At 38.0% G+C, this 24,571-nt stretch overlaps 1 protein-coding gene across 4 annotated transcripts in view; it reads left to right on the plus strand.

The window, feature by feature from the left end:
- Positions 1-24,571, plus strand: part of FAM172A (family with sequence similarity 172 member A) — a 256,196-nt gene that overhangs the window by 161,582 nt on the left and 70,043 nt on the right. For all 4 annotated transcript variants that reach the window (XM_057372937.1, XM_057372946.1, XM_057372955.1 and 1 more), the window contains 2 exons: positions 20,557-20,673; positions 23,815-23,899. In XM_057372937.1, the coding sequence (XP_057228920.1) occupies positions 20,557-20,673; positions 23,815-23,899 (202 nt within the window). The remainder of the gene's footprint in view (positions 1-20,556; positions 20,674-23,814; positions 23,900-24,571) is intronic.

A 24,571-nucleotide genomic window follows, 5' to 3' on the forward strand; every position in this document is an offset into this window, starting at 1 on the left:
AAATACTCACAGCATGCATAGCATTGTGCTGTTAAATGCAGTGGATGCCATAAAAAATGATGAAGATGTATGTAGGTACTTCCAGACTTTCAGATACCCTCCATGGATGTTGTAGCTTTTTCTCAGCRGGTATTTACAGCACTGAGCAATGATCCAGATGTTTTGAAATAAGTGTTTTGAATGAGTTTTAATAATTGCTTGGTTGCTGGGCATCAGGAATGCAAGTAAGTCCTTTTACTCAGTCCGAGTAAAATAGAACAGCACAATGTAAAAACTGCTATTTTTCAGTTTTCCTGTTTTCTGCAACAAAAACTGATAATTTTCTGATTCAGGGCTGATAAAGAATGAAATTTCAGAGTCTATGATAATTTCAAAGTCTGTGGGTTTGGCTTGGTTTGTTTTTTTTGTTGGTTGTGGTTTTGGTTTTTGTTTGGGTTTTTTTTTTAGTTTGCAAAACTGTTGTATTTAGAGACTGGAAAAATTACAGGGTATGTTTGAAGTGTYATATTTCTCCCATAAGACATTTTCRTTTTACAAGCACATTACTGAAGTTAAGATATAGTTCTGGGCTGTTTCGCCAGAGAGACCTTTTCAAAGTCCAGGTGCTGCTAATGTGACAGATACCATGTAATAATTAAGAATGTTTGCTGCAGCTTCATTCCTGCCTACGTTAATGGTTCGTGCGTGGTATCTCCCCTTCACTCTAAATCTCTTGATGATCTAACTGGCACACTTCCATCATTTGTGAGATACTCTAAGTGCATTTTATAAAAGTCACTGGACTTTATTTATGCTTAATATTTTTAAAATAAAATAAGGTGTTTAAATGACAAAGACTTGATCAAGAACTCTTCGACACTTGTGATCTGGCGCAGCAATCAGAGGAGGGACTTGATAGAGCCTCCCTGTCTTCACTCCAGAAATGCTAATTTTCTTCATGTTCKTATTTTGAGGAGAGGCTGTTCTGAGCGTGATACAGACTGCTTACCCCCAGATTTAGTGGGGTCAAAGTTTTARCCCTACTTATTGCTGAAAGGGTAGCAGGTTTTGGTATTCCTAACAATAGTGCATAATAAAGGCAAAACAATTAGAATCATCCTGCTCTGCAGACTCTCATGTTACTTCCTTAACACCATTTTTTTTCCAGGAAAAAAAACCCAAAGGAATTGTCCTATTTAAGTAGAGGACTTTTAAGTCCTTTTTTTGTCTGGGCAGAACAGAATTGAATTGCATAGAAAACTGTGATGTTTTATTATTGGCATTGCTTTGAATTGCACTTCTTTTATATGTACTAAAAACATTTTTATATTTCACAGTATTCTTCAAAGTAAAATCTAAGTGAAGTTTTTACTCTAATTGTGAAGCAAGTGCTACAGAAAAAAAAAGAAATTTCAATGTCACTATGTTTGGTAGATTCACTTGAATTTGTGGAGAGGGATAGCAAGTCTGTAGTTTATAACTACACAAAATTAAATTTAGTTATATAATGCACATTCTTTGGGATATCTTATTTTGAATTTTAAAAATCTTTCTGCCTTCTGCTTCTCTTTCATACAAACTAATGTAACTTTTTGCATTTTAAACAAACACTTCTGAATCAGATAGTTCAGGAGACACATCGTGTCAGGAAAAGCATCTGCCTGCATTCAGTAAGCCAAATGCATATATGCCACAGCGTGCTGTTCTATGATCTCCCTGCACACATCTCATACTGTTCCACACAGGATAACGCGTTGTACTTAGTATCGGTATAAAATTTGTAATAAGTTTTAGCAGAGTAATTTTCTATAGCATCAAAGACCTATTGATGCTGGTAATACAAGAGGTGTGTTTCAGTCCTTCCCTGCTTCCCCCTGACCTCTCACATATCGACACACTCCCCTTCAATTACTCCTCTTCTAGCCAGATGTATCCCAAGTGAAACTTTTCCAGCTTGTCAGTGGCAAACGCTTGGTGCCTACCCTCACACAGAACCTGCTTCAGTCCCTTCCCTCCTTTTTCTGCAAAGCCAGTGCACCTCAGCCACCTGCCTCAAGCAGCAGAAGAACCAAGGTCCCAAAAAAAGCCTCCATTTTAATTGTAACCCTCTGTGCAGTGCAAAGATAATGAGTAATACTGAGGAGATGTCAGTCTTTGGATTCCTCTTTTCTTTTGCTTGTGTCATTCATGCCACACAGATGCCTGCGCAGAGCTGCGCCTTGTGTGTGTGCTCCCTGGGCTCAAGCGAGCCACGCATGGCCTGAGCTCTGGGTAAATAACAACTGCATTCCTCCACAAAATTAACTTCTGCCGGCCAGCCTGAGGTATAACCTCGTATCACATTTTGTTTAGTAGGCTGGTATCCTCAGGCACCAGGGTTGAAGCCGTTATTCCAAGCAGCCTTGTCTTTTCTTCTCTTCTTTAAAATAGGCATTAGCATCTTTGTGTGTGGTGGGAAAACAATAAAAATTTCTTAACATCTGTAATATCTAATTGCAATTCTGCCTCCCAAACTGTTTTGTACTGAGCTGAACCATGCTGGGGTTTGGGATAGACTTGCCAGGTGGTAGCACCACCTCCTAAAAAATATTTATTGATAATAGCCACAGATGCAGTGTCTGCTATAAAACGCAGTTGAAATATTTCAGTTGCTATTGCTGACATTTTCTGAATGCTAAAGTACTGCTAAAATCTTCCAAACAAAAACTTCCAAATTTTGCTATTAAGCCTACATGAGTATATTAGATTTAGAGGTTTTGATGAATCTTACACAGTAAAGTTTTATCGGCAATTGTGCCCTAATGGTTATTTTAAAGTGTCTAAGTACATACATATTCTTATTCTGAACCTTGTGTTTCTGAGCATTTGTCTCTTGAACTAATACATATTTGCTGCCTTCAAATAAAACAGAAATAAATTTATAATGTGTGTCGTAATCTTTTTGTTAAAGCCTAAATACATACGTTGCTTTCTAAAATGTGAGAATTGGAATAAATGTCTGTTAATGCTTTAGGTGGGAAAACAGTACAAACGTCTTGTGATCTGAATATAGTTATAAATATATTGCACTTTTTATGCGAATGAAATGAGATAACTGTCATGCTGCAATTTTTTTTTTTTTTTACTATTAGAAGAGTAGCTTATTTAACTCATATGGATTTGTTTTATATGTTTATATATTATCCTTCATATGGATCTTTTTATATGTTTGAGGCTTTTTCCATGCACGTGTAACTGGCGGTGTCCTGTATTGTTCTTTTTTACCTTTTGTCTTTGTTTCCTTATTTTATTGCTTATACTTTATAGATGATGAGAATACTAATGAACATATGACGCATACCATCATTCACAAGATGAACAGATAGCTTTCTGTCTTTGTCAAATGTTTGTGCACTAAAATGAAAAATTAMACAAACCAGCATTGATTCCGTTGTAATTTCAGCTTAAATAAAACACCTACTGAGGTTTTGTAGAATTTTTCCCATCAGAGAGAAAAATATTTGAGAGTGCTGGGAGATTATTTTTATATCAAAAGAGTAAAGTTTGAGGTAATTGCTAGAAAGCATAGAAAGTTATCTTACAAAATTGTTGGTACTGGACCATAAAAAAGTCTGAATAGTTTTAATCTTCAATTAACAAAAATAAAAAGACAGTAAGATGTCAAAACACTCATTACAGGTTTGATTGTAATTTCTGATGGAATCAAAGCCTTATGGCTGYGTGCTGGCCACTCCAGTTTAGCCATTCAGCCCGTGTTGTCCGTATTGTGTATTGAGCAATTCCTGTTAGACATCTTCACAGGGAGTGATTCTGCCGAGCTTTTTTGACACCCATTGGCATGCATGACCTGCTACTTTACACTGAAATATTTTTTTCTGAGCTGCCTGCAACATTAAAGATGCTTTGAACGCCAGGCTCGATGCATGTGTTCGTCCATGTGTGTGCAGGCATACGCGTGCATATACAGGGGCTCACAGAACGAGCACATGCGCCGGGGGTGCGCGGCTGCCGCTGTGCACAAGTGCGGGGCCGCTCGCAAGCACCGCGCACCGCCCGCACCCCCGTGCGCAGGGCACGCTCATGTTCCCTCTCCCGCAGGCAGTCTCCGCGATGCTGCGGGGGGGGGGGGGGGGCTCGGCAGCCGGTGACACTAGAGGGCACTGCTTGTCCTCGGTTGCAGCTTCCTTCTGGGACAGCGAGCGGAATTAGGATGAATTCTGTAATCTTACTTTAATTAACAATTGAATTCTTATTAAGAAAGTCTAGGCTGTTTAATTCGTTGCTGTTTTGATTTTAGCCTTGTGTTAATATCATGGATGGAGTCATCAGCATCGCAAATAAATGCAGACTCAATTGTCCCATACAGTAACAATTTTAGAAAAAAAAAAACAAAACCCGACTTGAAATGTTATTCTTGGCAAAGCCAGAAGGCTGAGTTTGCCCAGCGATGGGGTTTAGATCCCTTGCCAGCTGTGCTTCCAACCAGCAAGTGTGRTGCACGGTGTTGGAAATGTGTTAGGGAGAGTCTTGATGAGTTAGGGTCATTTATTTCAACAAAGGTCAAGAGATTGATAAGCAGAGGACAAGAATAGGAAATTTAAAGGGCCCATCTCTGGTATGTGCAAAACGTGTGTCATTTACATCACCCTTGGAAAAATGTTTCTCARTTACAGAACACTAAATCACCTGAATTGTTGTTCCAAGTTCAAATGTTCCTTCCTTTTGTGGGTTCATTTATTGTGGATGGAAATTATGGAAGAAGTGAAATAAACAGATTGATCAGGCTAGTAAAACCAGGCATCATTTCAGAAGCATCAGAAAATAAATACGAAATTTAGATGTCAAAAGAATAACAGCCAAGCTCAATGTGAAGACATCAGGCGCTGCTGTTAATTTGCCCTTGTCCTTTGCAATTGGCAGAGCATTGTAAGGAGTGCTGTATGCTGATCAGGTCGGGAARTTTTCCTTTCTATGAAATTCACAACATTCAAGTTCACTGTGGTTTAAAGCATTGTTCTTGCTAAGCAGTAGTTTAGGATTGGGGCCTATGTAAAATCTTCTATTTGTCATGTCTCCCTGGTTTTTAGCCTGAATATTTCTTTCTGGTTAAATGTTGTTGACTTTCAGCGAGTGTGTAAACTTTCTCACACCATTCGTAAGTGTGTGTAGTTAACAGCTGGATTGCCTGGTTGCCTGGTTGCTGTTAGTTGAGGTGTTGGCAGCTTGGTGTAACTAAAGGTTTTTTTTCCACATACAGGTTCTAGATTTAAGATGTTTGAAACATAATTACTGTCTTTAAAAGGATAAGTTATTTCTTAATTAACTTCCAAAAACCTGTCCTAACCAGAATTCAGCGCCATTAAAAAGCAAGCCAGTATAATAATAGGTTGTGTTTTGTGCAGAGTGAATTGCAAGTATTGTATTTTAGTCCCACATAATTGCTTGCAAATGTTAAGGTGATTTTGAAGCATTCTAGTTCTGGGCAATATATTTTAAAGAGTGAGATGAGCATATGCATTTCTGAAAAATCCTCATGGATGTGACTGCACAATTCCAGAGGATAATGCAGCATATTTATTATAAAGATGCAGGTTTCCTAATTATTTATGTAAGATCATGTAGTATCTTGGTCTGGTCACCCACCCAATGCTTAGTAATAGATCTGTCATTTGAGAAGAGCGAGCATCACCTAGTTTTGCTTTATTAGTTCATAAGCAAAAAGAAATAAAAAATATGTTTAATCAACAAGAGAGCAACTCTTTTTGCATTCACCAAATGGTAATTTGAAATCTTACTTTGTGTGTACTAATGGTCTATGAGCAGTGAGATACCAAAACTGCTATAATAGGATTTTCCCCCTCCTAGAAGGATTTTGCTTGTGGCTATGAAAAGTTAATTTCAGATCCTGATACACTTGCATTAATTTGTGAGACATTAGCTGAGTGTAGTACAGCAAAGAAAAACACAAACACCACACCACTATGGTGTAGCTAATTGTTTATTACCTCCAACTAAAGAAGCATCGTTAATGTGCAGGCCACAGTRTCTGGGAAAAAAAGGAGGTAGGCTACTGGCAGAAAAGGACTTCCAGATTTCTTCTTGAGGGTCTTGAGAAAAGAATTGAGGAGGAAAAGGAGGAACAATACCTTCACCATGTTCCTAAAGGTGATACAAATGGGTCTTGGCATACTTGGAAGATCCTGTTTGTTCATTAAAATACTATTTGACAATCAAACTATAGAACGTACCAAACCTTCCTGCTTCTGCATGAGAAAACAAATCTTTGTGGTTGTATGATTTTTGTATGAGAGACAAGTGGTTTAGATGCTTATATGCACCATACTTGAATAATGTGTTTATATTCTTCGGAGTATTTGCTGACAAAAGGAGCATGTTATCTCTTCCTTTGCTGGTAAGGGATCTGTTGACTCCACAGCTATGAAAAAACCACACATCAGCACCTATTTTAATCAGCAAGAACTTTACTATAAATCATTAAAAAAAAAAAAAAAAAAACAAAAAAACAATGTGCTATGCTTCTATACCAATACATTTATTTTTAAATTAATAGGGAAAAATAATACAGAGCTTGTGCTTGAGATGGGCTAATAAGCGTGCCCATGAGACTTTCCTTTTCAAGCACTAAATGAAAGCTTTTGCATTGCTAACAGGCTACAAAAGTTGCTTAGGTAATAAGACTCCTTTTCTCTTATCAGTAAAAAAGAAAAGGGGAGGGATGGGATGGCTCAAGGGATTGGTAATCAGATTACAAAGTCTTTCACTTCTAGGTCACTGGTTCAAATCTGTCCCCTGTTTAGTAGTGACCAAAAGCTGTTCCCATCTGATGGCTTTTCAGTAGCTTTTGTGCAATTCATGAATGATCTATATCCAATGCCTGGTGAAAATCACTCCTAGCCATTGCTTTGGCAGTMTCAACTCAAACCCTTTAAGTAGGAATAAATGATCTGCTCATGCATTGAAGGGTTTGGTGGGTTTATTTTCCAGAATAATTTTAATAAGTTAGTGGAGCAGTGCAGCTGAATTTGAACTGTAACAGCTACTCTGGGCTACGGCTGCCACCATCACTTCCCACTAGCATTGCCTTGTAAAAAGTTGTTACCAGCTTACTTAAGAATTGGACTGATGTGTCTTAATWTGACCACATGGTATCACTCCAATCTACTTTCATATTAAACTAGAATAGATAAATAATAATTGAAAGAAGAAGGAGAAGTAAAAGAAAATTTCTAAATTCCTTCATCTTAGAAGAAATATTATACTCACTATAATAAAATTGATTTTGACAGAGTGTGAAAACGTTTTTGTTGATGATTTTAGTGCTGCAGTAATGCTGTGGAAGCTGTGAGACTGCAACTTCAGTGGATACTTCAGCAACCTCTCGTGCTATATGTGGCTTAGACCACTATGGTGTGCTTAGATAGATGTTGAAATGGCTTTATAAATTGAAAACAAGGGAAAACTGAAAACTTCCTTGTACCTGAAAAGAAATCCTTGAAAGTGGATATTTTCTAATGGTGTCTCTTACTGGTGCTTACTCTCTGATTCTTGACTAATTGGCTCTTGTCAGCATTCTGAAGTGCTATTTTCCTTAAGGTTGGGGAATGCTAGAGGACAGTTGCTATAAAGGAAATGTAATTTCTGGTTCATTAATATATGAATCTGAAATGAGGACTCTGCTCTATGTACATTTCTGTGGAAATCATTATGACAATTAAGGTGTGTGTTTATGTCCACAGGGATGCACACAGCCCTTCATATAAGTATGACTTTCTCTAAAACCAGCCAATTTCTTTTGAGACAGCAGGCATGCCACATATATGCTGAAGTAGATTTTTGCAGTAGTTTTTTTTTTTTTTTTTGCACAGAACTAGGTATTTCATCAAAGCTAAATGATATTTCATCAATACAATCTCACTGGATCAAGTGAATCACATCAGCCATTTCCCTCATTACTCACATAAACTTCAGAGTTTGCTCATAACAGCTGAACCTGGAAGAAGAAAATGCATGCACACTCTGACCAGAGCTTGGTGGGTATTGCAAGTGGAATGCAATTTAGCACTGGGATGGCAAAGGTCTTTGCTCTCCCAAGAACACGGCCTCAGATGTTGGGAGTGATCATACTTATAGCTTCACCTTGAAAACAGAAGCTGGAAGAGTGCTGATAAAACCTGTGCACCACAATATGTTTTGCAAGAATGGCTCGGGTGGTATTTATTGCCACTATTTCCACACTTGGCTTTCAACAGCCAAGCTAGCTGCCTTGCTATGCAATATCATCCACTCTGGAAATAGCAGCAATTGCAGTAAAAGAAAGTCACTGACAATGTATTTATGATGCAAAATACAACGTTCTGTCCTAATAATGCATTGCTATCAGATGTCTCAGAGATCTGCAGACTTGGAGCAATTGGTATGGTGTCCCTCCAGAAAGTAGGCAGTGCTGTCCTGTCCTGTCTGCTCCAGGAGCAGTGTGTCTCCATGTCTTAGCATCAGGGTGTTTTGTGGGCTGTTCATAATGTTTGGCTGAAGCTGTGTCTCCAGCCCCATTTGCCAGAGGAGACCAGGAGGAGTGGAATATAAATTTAGCAATACAAGAGGTGTGGGCAAGAAAACCTGCAAACTTTATGGGGCTGTTTGGTGCAGGAGCACAGGTTTGTAAGCCAAAGCCATTAATTTCAGATGTTCACGCAAAGGTTGGGGTTGGAGGAGGAAATAATCTGAAAACTGGCAACACACCTTTTACTCCCTTTCCACAGGGAAGGCTGGTCTTGCTCTGGTGGTTAGCTCAGGGTATGTTAGGAATGGTCAGGCCCAGGATGGTTCAGCAGAGTAAGGTTTGCCTGTATTTCGAGGGGGTTGTGAGTTTAATAATTTGTTTAGAAAATAATTTGCTTGAACTTAGAAAACCTCCCACCAAAGCATTTTTTCTATTGTAATGATGCTTCTCGTGAAGTTTAAAAGGGCCTTTATAAAGCCTTAAGTACGCGTCTATATACTGAACTGTGATTTGGCATTATGTGTGTTTCTACAGTTCAGAACTGACGCCCTCCATTGGTACAACCCCTCCCAAAGCGTGCAGAAGCCTTCAAGGTGCTGTGTCTGATGGACTTATTTAAGTACTGGAGGTGTGAGTGTGGTGTTAGCTTTATAAGAGGACAGACATACATCTTGAAGCTCCTGGAGATGGGAGCAGTAAGCTATATTTGGTTTCATGATCCAGTAATGTGATGACTTTGAACCAATTGTGTTATAAGCTGTAACTGCTCATGGTAGTAGGTCACTCATCAGACCCCATTCTGCCTGCATAAGCTGAGGTTGTGATGGTGCTGGTAGTGAAATAAAGACATGCAAACTTATCCTGGTGTTCTTCACTGAAGAGGACTTTTGAGGAAAAGAACAGAAATAAAGCTTGTGGTTGCTTTCTGGTTTAGCATTGTTTATGAACCTTATGAGATCAGAGGGTCATGGGGAGTATCTTGCTAGTGATGTGTAATGGTTCGGAAATAAACACCAGGGGTGGCTCCAGCTGCCTTTGATCTAACTAAATGGCTATTATGTATATTCTATTTAACTTATTTTAAAATTAGGCAAAGAGTATACAGGAGTATATATTCTCTGTGTGCTAGATACTTAAACTTCCAACTGTGCATTCAGAACCAAACAAAAAGAAAATGGTTCTCTTACAAGGAGGTTATAATTTGGTAGATATATAATACAAAGCAGACATGAAATGCTGTGGGAAAGAGGSACTGACATTTTACCTTATCTCTTGGTTTTAACATTTCATATTTTTATTGATGGTGGCCTGAATACATCGATTTCACTCAATGTATTTTGCTTTTCATAATATCTCTGAAATGCTTTTTTGAAGTGGACTTCTTAAGTTGAAAATTACCATCCCTTAGCTTAAAAAGAAGGACAAGTAGTTAAATCCACAGCAAACCTTTTTCAGGGCACACAGGCCAGAAACTACAGAGCATATGTGGAAATCTCAACAGACACTACTTTTGCTTTAGTGCAGGGATTGCTGGTCTTCATGGTCCTGTGGCATCCTGGTGAGCTCTGTGAAGACCTCATGGTTGTCAGACAAGGCTGCAGTTTGTCCAGGTCCTTCCTTCACTGTTGTAGGTCTGCCTGCTGGTTCCTCCTGCGTGGAGGTGGGGCGGGGGGGTGGGGGAGGTTACCAAGTGCTCTCTGAGCCATCCCAGCTTCCCCCGGGCGTAGCCTGTTTTCAGGAGCTGACCAGTGTGTCCTGGCTGATGCCTCCAGGAAAGTCTGAGACTAGCAACCTGAGTGCAAGCAACAGAGGCAGAGTCCAGCACAGAATTTTCAGGAAGACTTTTCCGCTTCCTAACAACCTCAAATGCATAATCTGTAAGACGCCGGTCCCTCTTTGAGGCTTGTTAAGTGCAAGAGTTTAGTTTTTTTCACCAAAGAAGGACTGTGTGTGATGAGTACCTTCCCACATGGGCAGCTGGGAATATTTGGTGCTTTTTTGCCCCATTCACTGTCCTCACACTTAGGCACAGCCTAATGCTCATTATGCTAAGAAATGGCACTCCTTTTTCTTTTGTAGATTCATTTCTACTTGGTGTCACTTCTCTGAGTGGTGTCATCAGTCCTCGAGGGTGATTTGTAGTGTTTAATGAGCAGGCTTACACTGGATGCAATGCAGAGCATAGTACACAAGAGTCTCCTGGAGCATTACTCAGAAGTAAATTACATGAGCAAGCTGATGACCAGGTTGGTGCAGGATCACTGAGCAGGCCCAGAGGAGGAACACAGAAATAGTTCATGGCAGTGAGATAGCATCCAAGACATCTGCCATGTTTCCATGTCCAGGGATGCTGATGTGGAAGTTGTATGTTTCTGCAGTGCCATGACTCACCCGATGGAAAGCAGGTCCATTCCCCATGTCGTGGAGGGTGGAGAGGCTGAGCTTATTTGCCGTCTTGTGCCTGATGGCTACAGGGCATGGACCACACATTTAATTATGAGTCTGTCCTGTGCTCGGAATTGGAAGATCTTTTTCTGAATAATTTCTTTCATTAGTTTCTTATATTACATAGAACTGTGTTTTATATAGTTATACATCCTTCACTTCACAAAGCCCTTCAGCATACGTAGTCTCTCCAAGGAGGCTTTTTAGCCTTGCTGCTACTTTTCCATCTCATGAGTGTGTGGAAAACCTTGTTGGATATCAGATGGCATGTCCAATATCTGATACAGAGGGCTGATAAAACAGTTATCCAGTATTTCTTCTCCTTTACTGTGTTTCAGATTTTAAAGATGTCTGTCATGTATTGGGGTTGAAACCAGATGATGTCTTAAGGTCTCTTCCAACCCAAACTATTCTATAATTCTATGTCATAGTGGTCTGCTTCATGTAATTTCGGTTTCTGCCAAACATGCACATCGTTTTTTGGTGAAGGAGCATATAAGGGGCAGCAGCATTTTAGTAGGAAAGAAGAGCGAAGCTGCTGCTCTTCTTTGACTGTGATAACAAAGTACAATTTGTCATTCCCTAACCACAAGGAGAGTTAGCTCCAAAAGTCTGTGACCTCAGAAGTTTCAGTTTACATACCCTCTTGCTTCAGAGACCTTGCCTGTGGAGAAATCTTTCCTTTCTGAAGTTACTCAGAGGTTGCAAGAGTTGAAGCTGAGGCTTCAAAAGACAGGAAGAGTGAGTGTTGTCTTATCCCCTGGCTGAAGTGGAAATCCAGCTGTCTGTTTTTAAATAACCAGGATGTCAGACTTTGTGTCCACCTGTGAGGTGCTGAATTTCGCATTCAGATTTCTCATTTTCTGTTTGTTTTTTAATTTTTTCAAGTCTGGCTTCCTATAGGTTGATATGTTTTATGTGATAAAATAGGGGCAACTTCCTAAGCAAATGACCAGTCCTTGTTTAGACAGAGCCAACATCTAGAAACCTGTGGAGAATTTGGCTTTCTTGATATTAAACGAGTGCAATTCTCTCTCTAGATATAAAATTAAATACAAGGAGCCTGATTATTTCCTTTAAAAATGCACCAGCATGAGATCTGCATGAAACTGTAATGGAAGTTTTCCATGTACCATTCAAACAGCAGTGATTAAGAAGTAATGTCATTTTACCCTGCAGTATTAATACTTCACATGTAAAAACAATTATTTACTTGATTGTTTCACATTCATTTCACTAATATGATTGTTCACTTGTACACTGAGTTCTGCATTTACACATTTGTGGAAACATGAGAAAATTACTTCCATAACTTACTCCAGGCCATGTTTTTCATTAGACATGAATCATTACCTTTGCAATATATGATATCAAAACAAAACTCCAAGCCTTTGTATCATTTCCTTTTCAAGCCTTGTTTATTATTAGTTGTGTTGCACACTGATTTTCAGGAGCAGTTTATATGCACTGATTTTCAGGTGCAATTTATTTCAATTAGTCATCTCACAGATATAAGATCATTGCATCGCATTTAACTTTATCTAAGTGAGAAAAATTCCAAGAATCTACTTACTCTGGCTCAAGGCTTTTAGATGTTTTCTCCCCTCATAATGCAAAACTGGAGCCCAACATGACAGGCTGAGAGTAAACAACTAGTTTTATTCATCCATTTTATATGCATACTGGGTTTTTAGACAGAGCAAAGTTGCTCCACTGTAAATTAGAAGATGTTCAGCTCAAGCAAGTACCTTAGGAAGAATWTTTTTCCTGTGTACAAAGGATTTATTTCTATCCAGCCCTGCTGCCTAATCAATCTGAAATCGGCCAAAGTAAAAATCATCACCAAGACACTGACCAGGCTTGAAGCCTTGGGGCTGAAAACAGTGGCAGTGTGGGAGATGGGGAGCAGATGAGTGTCTCTGCCCCGGAGCAGTAGCATCCGTCAGATGGCTCAGGTTGGTAGCATCATCAACAGTCCAGCTTCTGTCTGCTGCCGCCCTTCAGTGGAGCCCATACAAGCGGAGAGCTGCTTCAGGGAGTCTGGCAGGTGCCAGTGAAGGAGTCATTGTAACTCAGTAATCTGCGTCGGGAGACCCTGCTCCTCCCTAAGATGGAGCTTCCTACCGCTTCTTGCAATAGCAAGGAAACTGGTTGAGGTTGAAAACTTACTAGTGTTTGCTCACTGACAGGTGTCAGGCAGCGTTTGGCACCTTGATTAGATGGAGCACCTCTGATAAAATGTCAGCAGGACACCACTGCTGGGGGTCAGCTGTGCACTGCTGCTCTTAATGCTTCTGAAACTGTTTCTAATGTCTGCAATAGCAGGCTGAAAGTGTCGCACCCAGCCTACATTCATACAAGGAAGTGTTCAGAACTATAGCTCGTGCCCAGATCTGGCTAGGACTGTGAAAGTCCTTGTGGCAGCTGAGTCTAGGATAGAAGATCTGGGGGAAGAGGCTGAGGACACTCCCAATTTCAAGCAGACACATCTATGTTTCCCAGTCCATGTAGATCTTGACCTTTCTTGGTACTATAGCACTTCACTATAGCACTTTCAGTCGTGGGTATAGATGGCTCCTGTTAAGGCCATTAAGAAATATTTCGGGTTTATTGTGTTGTGATTTGATTTGAATTTTATTTGTTTTAAGTTACTTTTTAAATTGTAAATAATTTTTATATTAATTTATTCTTGTGCTTTACTTCATTATTTCATTTCAAACTAGGCATGGCACTCAAGTTCTGTCCRCTGCTTCAGAAATCCAGATAAACCAAGAGAAAACACAGCTATTATTTGCTGCCAATAAGGTTTTACTGGCAAAGAGTTTGGAAAAATCCTTCACTATCACAGCCAAAATAACTTTGTTAACAAAAGTGTCAGGGCAGGTTTTGTGTCCCTATTCCAACAGAGGAATGGTCTCGCTGGCTGAGTTCGTGTGATTTGGAGCTATGATGTCATGATACAGCCTCCTGGTAGAAAACTTCCTTCATCCCAGTTAAGAGGATGATGCTTACACAGATGCACGGTAAAGCCAGAGCAGCAAAGGATCTGCAGTGCTGGAGGTTTGGTGTGATCACACGCTCACACCATCTTGCACTACCCAAATCCAAATTAACTGTGAGTCGAAAACGAAATAGTTACTGAACTATGTGATTTTGCAAGTGTGATTTTCCTGGGGCTCATCTACTTACAATGGTCATATCTAAACTATCTTTAAACAACCTAGCCTGAGTATCAGATACTCCTCACCCATTATTTATGCCAAATACTGCACACGATAATTTTGGACACCTCCTGGTAACTTAAACTGACCCTTGTGAAACTTCACATTCATAAGACTGGACTGGTTCTTATCTCATAGATTACAGGCAAGCCAACAGCAAGCTGCTGCAATCAGCAGCATAGGAACATTAACATTTTATGTTATTCTCTATGCTTCACATTCTGTACCTGGATGAGATAGGTAGAAGYTGTTGACCCTTCAAAACTTGATTTTCATGCCATTGAGATTTCCCCAGTCCGATTCTCAAATCTTGGGACAGCRGACTCTTGCTGTCAGGAGGGGGTCCCAACTGGCTGATTCTAGGTAGACTCAGGTGCACCAAAACTCTTTTCTGAACTGGCGGTTCTTGTAGCAGTGCAAAGGCAGGCATCTCAACAGCTTTGATTACTGAAGTATCTTGAGGTGCAATGAATAGGGAACTAGGTTTTATTTGCTTTAGTTGAATTTTTAGTGGGAAGAGCTTCATCAAACCCTCTTGTCCAATGTACATTTTTTATGTGCAAGGAAGTTATCTGCAGAATGCCAATATTTTGTGCTCTGGACACAGTGGAGGATGTCCCTGACACCAGCTCATTTTGGTTTGGTCTGCTGCAAGATGTAGCAGATCAGTTCAAAGATTTTTATCCCCACAGTACCATACTAATTTATAGTATGTGATGGGCTTTCTGTTGAACTGCTGCACTTTATTCAGGCTAGACAAATTGCTGGGAGGTTTGTAAGTGAGATGAGCCAGCATTCCTACCCCTAGCCCTGCCACACCAAAACCACTTGTGTTTGGGAAGCTGGTGTTCCACTCATTATTGCCGGTCCTCAAAGGCTTTTCTCTTGTTAGCTAACTGTCGTGACACACTAGTCAAGAGAACAGAATTCYGTTATTAGGTTTAATGTTTTAATAAAGCTGAAACCTGAGGCTTTTTTTACAAGAGAACCATGAGTGTTGTTTTCACTGTTCAAAATGTGCCAGCAGAATTTTGTGTGCAGGGTTTTTTTTAAGTTGTTGGGCTTTTTTTTTTTTTTTTTTTACTGAGTTATGCATAATGGAGATGACTTTTTAAATCTTTAGCTATTTTTGATGTAAATATTTTTAAAATTATGATTGGTTTTATAAACTGACAGCTCCAATGTGAGGTGTGTGTGGAAATTTTCAGTAGTCTGCAAGAGACTATGGTTTACACTGTGAACTTTGACAAGTCCTAGACTCCAGGTATTCTAAGGCAGTCTCTTCTGATACATTCATGTAATAATATTATTTTTGCAGTGTGGTTTACTGCTGTAGAAAAGTACCACAGTTGTAACAGCCAATGGATCTTTGAACAAAATATCAGAAAGTACTCTGGTTGTTCTCCAATTATATCTTTGAAGGAATTTTCTTTTGCTGTTTAAAAGCTGATGTGTATCAGGGGCTTTGTCTACTGCAAGTAGGGATTTTATCACATATGCAAATTCATTTAGGGTAATTTATTGTTGTTCCTAATTGAAAATGAGAACTGGTGGAACTTTGGATTGTTTATTATTTTTGCTTTGTGCTGTTCAAGCATAGTTGCTCAGTAATTCTAATTCCTAATGAATAATATTTTATGAGTGCTTGAGGATATAATTCCATTTTAAGATGTGCAAAAAACTGAGTATTTCAGAAATTCAGGAATTCTATTCAGGAAGCAGTGAAAGGTCTTAGGAATCCCAGACCAACAAACTTGCACTACAAGCATACAGAATTACATACTTCCTGGTGAAGAGGAGTTTTATAACTGAGGAGAAATTCAAGTCTTGCCACGCAGACAGAGCAGTTACTTGATTTGTATGAGACTGATGGAAATGATGGTTGAAGAGGATGTTGGTTGACTATAGGCTTGTAACAGGCAAGTCACAAGGAGAGCGTATGAAGTTACCAACAAGGAATCTGGGTGCCCTTCCAAAAGGAAGTTTCCCCTCTTGTACACCATTCCTGTTGCATGATCTCTTTGCTTTTCCCACCTTCCACTGCTTTTACAAATATTTCAGCGTCTAGCTGATGCTGTTTCGATCCACCAGGATTTCTACTGCAAATTCATGCAATTTCTGGAAACCATTGAGGTCTTTTGGACAGGGGCTTCCAGTTGTTTCCTTTGGAAAGAATTCTGTTGGCAGATGCCAAAATGTTTTAAGAGTCTCAAACCAGTATGATGCACCGGGATACAATGTAGGACTTATATCAAAATTATATATTATTATTATATATTACTCCAAGCTAAATGTTGTTGTCAACATGCCCACTGAAGTCAGTGCATACCATGTAAACATCATGCCCAACTGAAATTGCAATGGAAGATGAAGAAAATAGCTGAAAGGGTTTTTTCAAAACTTCAAGAGAAATGAAAGTTTGGATATATTTTTAATTCATTTTAAAATCCATTTTTCATAATTATAAACAATTCAGAATGATATTTATTCCCTGAATGTGAAGCAATGGTTGTTGGTTTGATTATATGAACCTGAAAAAATAAAAGCCTATAAAAATAAGGTMACATTTTAATTTGTTTTTACTTTTCTCAGAAGCTGGAATTTTTACCTGTTTTAAATGTTAGATTAGGTATAAAGGGTATGCAATCAATGTTTCAATGATTTACTCTCACAGGTCATTTACCTTAAGTCTAATTGGTACTTTCATGGGTTTTCATGTTTGCAGGATCAGACCTTTGAGTTGACTTTTTTAACACACTGATGCTTTCACTTGACAGGAGTATTATGCTCCAAAATACATACCAAGGGCGTATTTTGTCATCTAACTATATATGCATGCTAAATATACTATATATATATTATACGTATGAAGCTATGTTTTCTTTACATATGCTACAGATAATAAAGGTATCAACCTTTTGGCATTATAATGTTATGATAACTGTGTAATATAAATTTATTGACAGATTAGCAGTAGAATATTTACTACGTTGAGCCATAAATGAGAAATTATTTTGCATGAACTTAGGGAATGCATTTTTAGGGAATTTCAAGTTCTTGCTTATGCAACTATTAGAGCTGAATGCTTCTCCAAATAGATAATTGACATTTTCCCTTTCAATGTGAAGGAACAAATTTTCCATCACTGGGATAAAGAGGACATTCAAAACGATTCTTGAATGCCTTCTAACTTGTTGCAAGGAAAACTGGTCTGCACCTTGTCATTCTAAGGGAATCAAATATATAGTGTTAGTATGCAGTTAATAAGTTACGAAATGAAACTTGACTATGACTACAAAGACTGGACACATGAACAAAGATAAAATGGAAATGCTTGAAGAGAGAAGATTATTGGGAAAGTCTAGAGGACCCAGAATTGAGAGTGATGCATGATATATCAATGTATCTCATTGATACATGAGAATAAGTCTACATAACACAGAAGTGCCAGTTTACCTACTTCTGATTGTAAACAAATTATTGGAAGAAGGAGTGTAAGAACAGAACCATTCAATTATGAGGCTCACAGAGAGATGTCTGGAGATGTCTACTGCAAAATCTACTCAGCTAAGAATAATTTAAGATTTTAAAATGGGCATTGAGCAGGAAATTAAGTAATTCCTAGTCTTTGAAAACATTCTCTCTATGGAATTTACAAATGTACAAAGAGTATAAGGTATAAAATGAAATTTAAACAAAATCCTTAGGCCTTTGTTTCCTTCAGTAAAAAAAAAAAATAAAATTATTATTCTGAAGAAAAAAATCTAATTTTTAGTAGACTGTGGTCTATTAAATATCTTCAGTTTTAGTATGTCCACATCAAAAAATGGTACAGGCTGCATAGAATACAAGTCCTGGGAAATGTAAATCATGCATCCTATAGTACCCTTCCCTTGGAATTTGGGGCAACTTTCAAGTTATATCAAATTTGAATGGTAGATGGATGCTACATTTTTGTTTAAAGTAAATACATTCTACTATTACAATTTTATTCCATTTAATTTTAAAAAATTATCTTAATTCAAAACTGGTCTTAGAAACAATGAGTATGTTCTAAGTGTGAGCTATCAATCCATTGAATCTGAAACATTTATTGAGTATTCAAGCATCTGTGCCCAAAAGCACGTAGACTTCTTGTATCTTATGGAAGGGTAAGTTACCATCCCTGATAAGAGGGTCTGCTGCTTGAGTTTAACCTGGATCTGTTCTCCTTGATTATTATTATCAGTGAACATCCCATTGTAGCAGGGAACTTGAGCTGCTCTGATAGAAGCAAAAGTGTCCTTAGTTTGATTTGTTCTGTTGTGACATTTCTGTGTCACTGAAACATGGACACGTTAGACTTCTTGTTTAAGTGAAGATTATACCCTTGATCCTTTCCCCACTTGATGTATTGTTTTTGTCTGTTTCTTTCTGAGTTAGCTCAGAAGGGCATGGATGCCTACCAAAACTTTTTTCTTCTGGGCTGGATGTTAAAGAATTTGTAAGTGAGGCTCAGTTAATCCCTTTGATCCCTCTTTGCTGCTTCATCCATGAGACCTTATCCTAACCCTAGCACTGTGGCTGAGTTATCAAAAACATCACATTGTCAGCCTCAGTCTCTTTGCTGATCTTTGTGAAGAGAATACAATTCTGCAGGCATCCACAAAGCTGAATGGCAAGCACCAGGAGCATGTTGGGTATTGCATATTATTTCCTATATATCATATATGATCTGAAAAGCAAAGACTGCATGTACCATATGAAGAAAGAGTAGAAAGGGATGGTGATCAATGACTGCCAGTTCTTACATGTGCATAGGGAAATTGAGAATAGCAAACCTAGCCTGTGTCTGGAAAGGAAAAAGGGAACTGCACCTTTGTATTTTCTTGTGATTTGAAGAAAAAGGTGATGTTCTAAGATGAACTGGATGGATAGTTTTCGAAACAGAAACATGGGACACAGTAGCCTGAGAAAAAACTGCTTTTCCAAAGCGGAACGTATTTTTTTTATCTTTGCTGGTCATTAGAAGTGCTTCTGAATACCAGCCCTTCATGGAGGAAGTCATGCTGGAATACTCTGAGCTGGTGATGATTTTAAACTTCACCCAGCATGTAATAACTCTGAGTAATTGGTAGGTATGTGGGCTTCAAGAACAGTGATATTTTTGCACCTTTGCCTGTTTAAATCACAGTGTTTGGTGGAAGACCATGCAGCCAAATGAGTGCTGGAATGCACAGCACTGGAACAGGAATATTAGTACATATGGCTTCAAAAACTTATTCAGTGTACAGCAGGATTCAGTGTGTGTGGCTGACAGGTCTTGTTTTTAGGTAGTATCTCTTTCAAAAAACTTCTTTTCTGGTAGGATTTTGGAGTAATTCTTATGTTAAGGACAGGGAACAGTGGGTTCAGGGGTGTAGCCTGTGTGCTGATAAGCAGTCACTAGAGCATGAAGAAAGAATGCCTGATTTTAGCAATTTGGTATGTGTTACATTTATATAAAAGCAAGCTTAAAAAAATTATTAACTTTATTGCAGCATACACAGTGATAATGACACTGGATGTGAAATGCTGGTTTTATAAGTATAGTTTATTATGCTTTCTTTGATCCAGTGTTGCAAATTAGGATCACTCATGTCAGGAGATTAGAACCTTTTTGTCTCTCTTTGATATCAAACTATTCTTTCCTAGTACCTTTTATCTTGGAGAACAGTGCTGAATTCCACAGCATCTTTGTCAGTTCACTTGTGTTTTATGCAGCAATCATTTAATTAATTTTGGAACTGATATTATTTAGTCATACTGTCATTTGCAACAACACAGGCTCTTTAATATCCTAAAAATGTTGAGAGGCTTTGGTGTTAGCTGAGTAAGCATGTGAATAAGAGAGAAGAGAGAAGAATTTGGGGACCATGGTGAGCGTGCAAGAYAGCTAAATTGGATGGAAAAAGAAAAAAAAAACCTACAAGTCAAAGTGAGATTGTACATCAGAAAAGCTACAGCAATCTACTGAAAATTAGTAGATGATAGTCATGAGAACCTTACAGTGAACCACAGGTACCAGCTTCCCTGAAGCATTGAAATAGGAACTTGGAGAAGCTTGTAAAAGGTGTCCTCAGGGAATCTTCCATTTTTTCACTATGATACCTTTAATCCTAGAATTGTCAAGCCACATGGAAAATAATAGGACTGAATAGTTCAGTCAGTTAAAAGTTAGTATTATTTTTTTTATCAAAAATTAGGTGTTTCTGTTTTTCTGGACCCTTTAGGATTTGTATAAACTTTAAAACAAGTTGAAGTCAAGTATTGAATCTCTATTGCTGTTTCTTTTTTTATGTAAGATCATTATCTCTCACTAAGCAGACTATTCAATAGAAGGGATTTATTGAAATACATTTTTTTTAACAGATGATTCAACGAGAGGCAGAAGTAAAGAACAGGGTAACTGCTGTGGCGTTGACAGACTCTGTTCACAATGTGTGGCATCAAGAAGTTGGGAAAACTATTCGAGAATGGATGCGAGAGGTAAGGCCATGCTTTTTTAAAGAGTTGGAGTATGTACATCTGTGTATGGCTGAATAAACATGTCTGTCTGCTGACCTCTTCTGATTTTTTGGGTGTGAAAGACAGCATATTACATGACAGTGGAAATCATGTATCCTTATCAGCCACTGAAACAACCAGGTTTAAAGCCATTTCTGAACTTCCAGGTTAGCAGTCAAAATGCTAAGTATTTCTTCCTGATGCACAGCAAAATTGAGATGTGCTACAGCAGCCTGTGCAGTACCTAATACCTGGAGCAAAGCCCTGGGTCCACGTGGTGCTAACTGGGTTGATCTGACAATGGTGGAAAATCCCCTTTAAGTCTTCATGACTCAGTTTGATGATTTGCACAACTGGCAAAATACCCTTTCTCTCAGCAGCTTTTTGGGATGTAATTACTCCTGTAGCTCTCCAAAGCTCTCATACTTATGTGTTGGGTTGCTGAGATTTAAAAAATAATCTTTTTAAGGCGAGACCAACTAAACTACTGTTTGTGAATCTCGTCCTTGACAGATCAGGCTCATCTCTGTGTTTTTTGCATTCCCATGGCAGAGCGCTAAAACAATAGGTGCGCAGAGCAAATTTAAACTAGTAATATCCTTAACTTCTGGTTAGATATGACTTTTTCTCATGGATTTAGTGAAACTTTGTGTAGAGAATGCCTATTCCTGACTTAACCTTAAAGTTTTAGAGGCCGTGACTGATGGGAATAGAGGATCACCTGGGATGCAGCCTGACAGCTCTGACTTAAGTGTTAAAAATACAAAGAATGGTAACCCCTACAGGCTCTGTCAGAGAAATCCCCATTTTCTTTGTGGGAAATCAAAACCTTAAAATATGTGTTATGTAGTAAAACTGAAATTTTAAATCCTGTAATTTGAATCTGACAACTCCATTTTTCTTTAAGCATTTAGTTGGAATAAGAAAATGCATTACCTTTAATTTCATTTGCAGAAAGTAGATGTTAAAGAATAAGTTAAATGATTAATGGCCTAAAAAGTGGTTGGAATGTCATAACTTACATTAGCATTAAAAATCTCCTATAAGAAAGAAGAATTTTACATATGTGAAATGTGGCTGAGTGGTATTAAGACTAGCATATCACCTGGATGTCTCTTACTTTAATCAGGTTTAAGGCTACTGGTGAAATGAATAATAATTAAAATATACACCTAATCGCTGCCTGTCTGTATGGCTAATTGCTGTCATTGAAAGAATGAATTGTTAAAATAAAGTAATTCTTCAYTGGAGCTATCTCTCCTGTATCACTGCTGGCCTATTTTTAGTACCTATAGAAGTCATGATTTTTGAATTTATTAGGAGCTGTGATGAATGATAAAACAAATCATCCATTTACATATCTTGACACTGCTTTCGAGAATACTTATTTCTTACAGGCAAGTGTCACATTGTATATAAAAGCTAGTTAATTGTGTGCTAATCTTCTGTATTATCTCCAGCTTTCTGATATAGTGTTCTATCAGTAGTTAATATTAATTTTACTTATTTCAAATGATTGTAATACTTCATAAAAATTCTACTTCTTTTGTAATTTCTACCACCTTACATTTGCAGTTTCACATTCAGCTGTTAATTAAAATTACACATGCAAATCATAAAATTGTAATGCTTCACTACTTGAAACCTTAAAACCTTTGTGAAATACTTCCATTTTAACAATTTTTTACTAAATATGTTATATTACTGGATGGTGTGTTTGTTTTTTTCTTTTTCCATTGAGTTCAATAGTTTCATTGATCTACTGTTTCTTACAAAAATCTGCCATGCTTTGTGAACTTCACTTTCTAATCTCATATAGCAACCCTTCCTTTATGTTGTCCCTGCTCTCCCTGGTCCCAGAACAGTAGGGTTGCCTTGACAAATCTATTCAAAAGCCATTCCTCGTCCTTTATTGGTGGGGACTGAAGCCTTTGAAATTCTCTCCTCACTGCAACACAGCTGACATCTTCTTCCAGACAGAATGAATTAAGGAAATACAATAAGATACTTGATCTACCAGTCAAGGATCTTTCCACAGTGAGGACAGACTCCATGGTGCACAACTAGGGCAGCAAGCATCTACAAATACACAATACATGCTGTTTACCAGAATAGAAGTCGTCCATTTTTACTATCATGACTGCTGGTATGATTTTTTAAAAATCTGTCCAAAAATTGATTGGGTCTTTCCAAAAAGTTGTGGATTTTTTTTTCCTTTTCCCCTTAATGAAGTTAATCAGGTTTTCAGAAAGGAGAAACTCGGATATTTATTAGAGCAAGCAATGTAGATCTTCTTGTTCAGCTGGTAATCCTATTAAAATGTAGTTGCTTTATAATTCAGTCTTCAGTTCAGTAGATGTGATATAGTTTCAGCATATTTTATTGAAAGCATATTATTTAATACTTCAGTTTATAGACTACTCTGAATAGATAGCATTTGGAGCAAAACATTTAGAAAATTCATGGTAAATTCGTCCTACTCATAGATTCAGGAATGAAAGGTAAATGTAAATGCTTCCTGAATATAATTCCCCGAAGACCAGTATTTGCCTTTTTTTTATATTCATGCACATTCATCTCAGCTGTATTTCCAATTATAGTAACATTAATCTGCTATCTTGATGTCTTCTGTTCAGTTATAATATGTTGTTTCACATTTTCGCAAACATGCTTTCCACTGTGTACTCCATCAAAACGCCCTGAAAAATTCTGATTTCTTAATGTTAGCAAATGAGCAGGCACAGTGTCTATATCAACATGAACTAGGAAAAGCTTAAAATGTGTGGTGCATAGTTCAGGCACTGCTTCGTCCAAGCACCTGCTCAAGTCCACTGGCACTCAATGTAGCACTTACAAGATGTGATTACAAAGCACCTTACACATGGTTAAGCACATTAGAAATCTCCTGCATTATGGTTTTACCCTACTTATTTAGCATGAAATGACAGTATTTTATTGTCAATAAATGTAAGTTAGTGTAGTGTACTGTCCAGTCCCTATTGGGACTGCTATGTAAATTAGTTTGAATATTTAGGTGTCATGATTTTCCTCACTTACAATATCTGTATTTATTTTTGCTCTGAGTTTCTGGCTTATCCCAGAATTGCCTATGTGCTCTTACAGAACTGCTGTAACTGGGTATCCAGCTCCGAGCCCCTGGACACGTCAGTGGAGTCCATGCTGCCAGACTGTCCCCGTGTCTCTGCAGGTACATCTGTTTGTTTGCAGTAAGCTAGTGTACGTTTTTATGCCGACAAGCAGCTTGTTTATTTAAAAATGCATTTGGTTCTGACTTCATTTTAACCTTTCTACAGCAAAATATGGCTGAAAGCATATGACTGCTGCTGTATTGTGCAGACACTCCTATTTTTTTCTTTCTTTTTTTTTTTTTTTCTTTTTTTACTTGTTTTTTTTATTTTTCTTTTTTTCCTTTCTCTTTAAGTAATTGGTGACATTTTCTGTAGGAGTCTAAGAAAAATATGAGTGGTAATAAAAGCTGGGAAATTTTTCATAGGTCCTGGAATAAATATCTAACTCTATGTAGGGAGCATGGTTTTAAATAAGTACATTAAATAAAGTTACTGTTAAACTGAATGAGAGACTTTCCTGAATGCTGATCAACGGAAGTCTGATTTACATAGCAAATTATTTGCAACATCCAAGAATGTTGGTGTGAGTTTTCTCTTGTTTTGGATAAACTCAGCTATGCTTTTTCATTAATGAATCATAGGAAGCACATGAAGTTATACAGAGACTTTGGTTAAATGTGTGATAATTCCAGAAAGCAGATGTAGTCATCAATATAAAAGGAAAATCTCCAATCTCGGTAGGAAAGTAATCTAAAATACATAAAGCGGTTACTGAACTTTCATGCTTGATT

Source organism: Malurus melanocephalus, unplaced genomic scaffold, assembly GCF_030028575.1.
Source record: "Malurus melanocephalus ecotype Western Australia unplaced genomic scaffold, MMel_1.1 scaffold_7, whole genome shotgun sequence".
NCBI lineage: Eukaryota > Metazoa > Chordata > Aves > Passeriformes > Maluridae > Malurus > Malurus melanocephalus.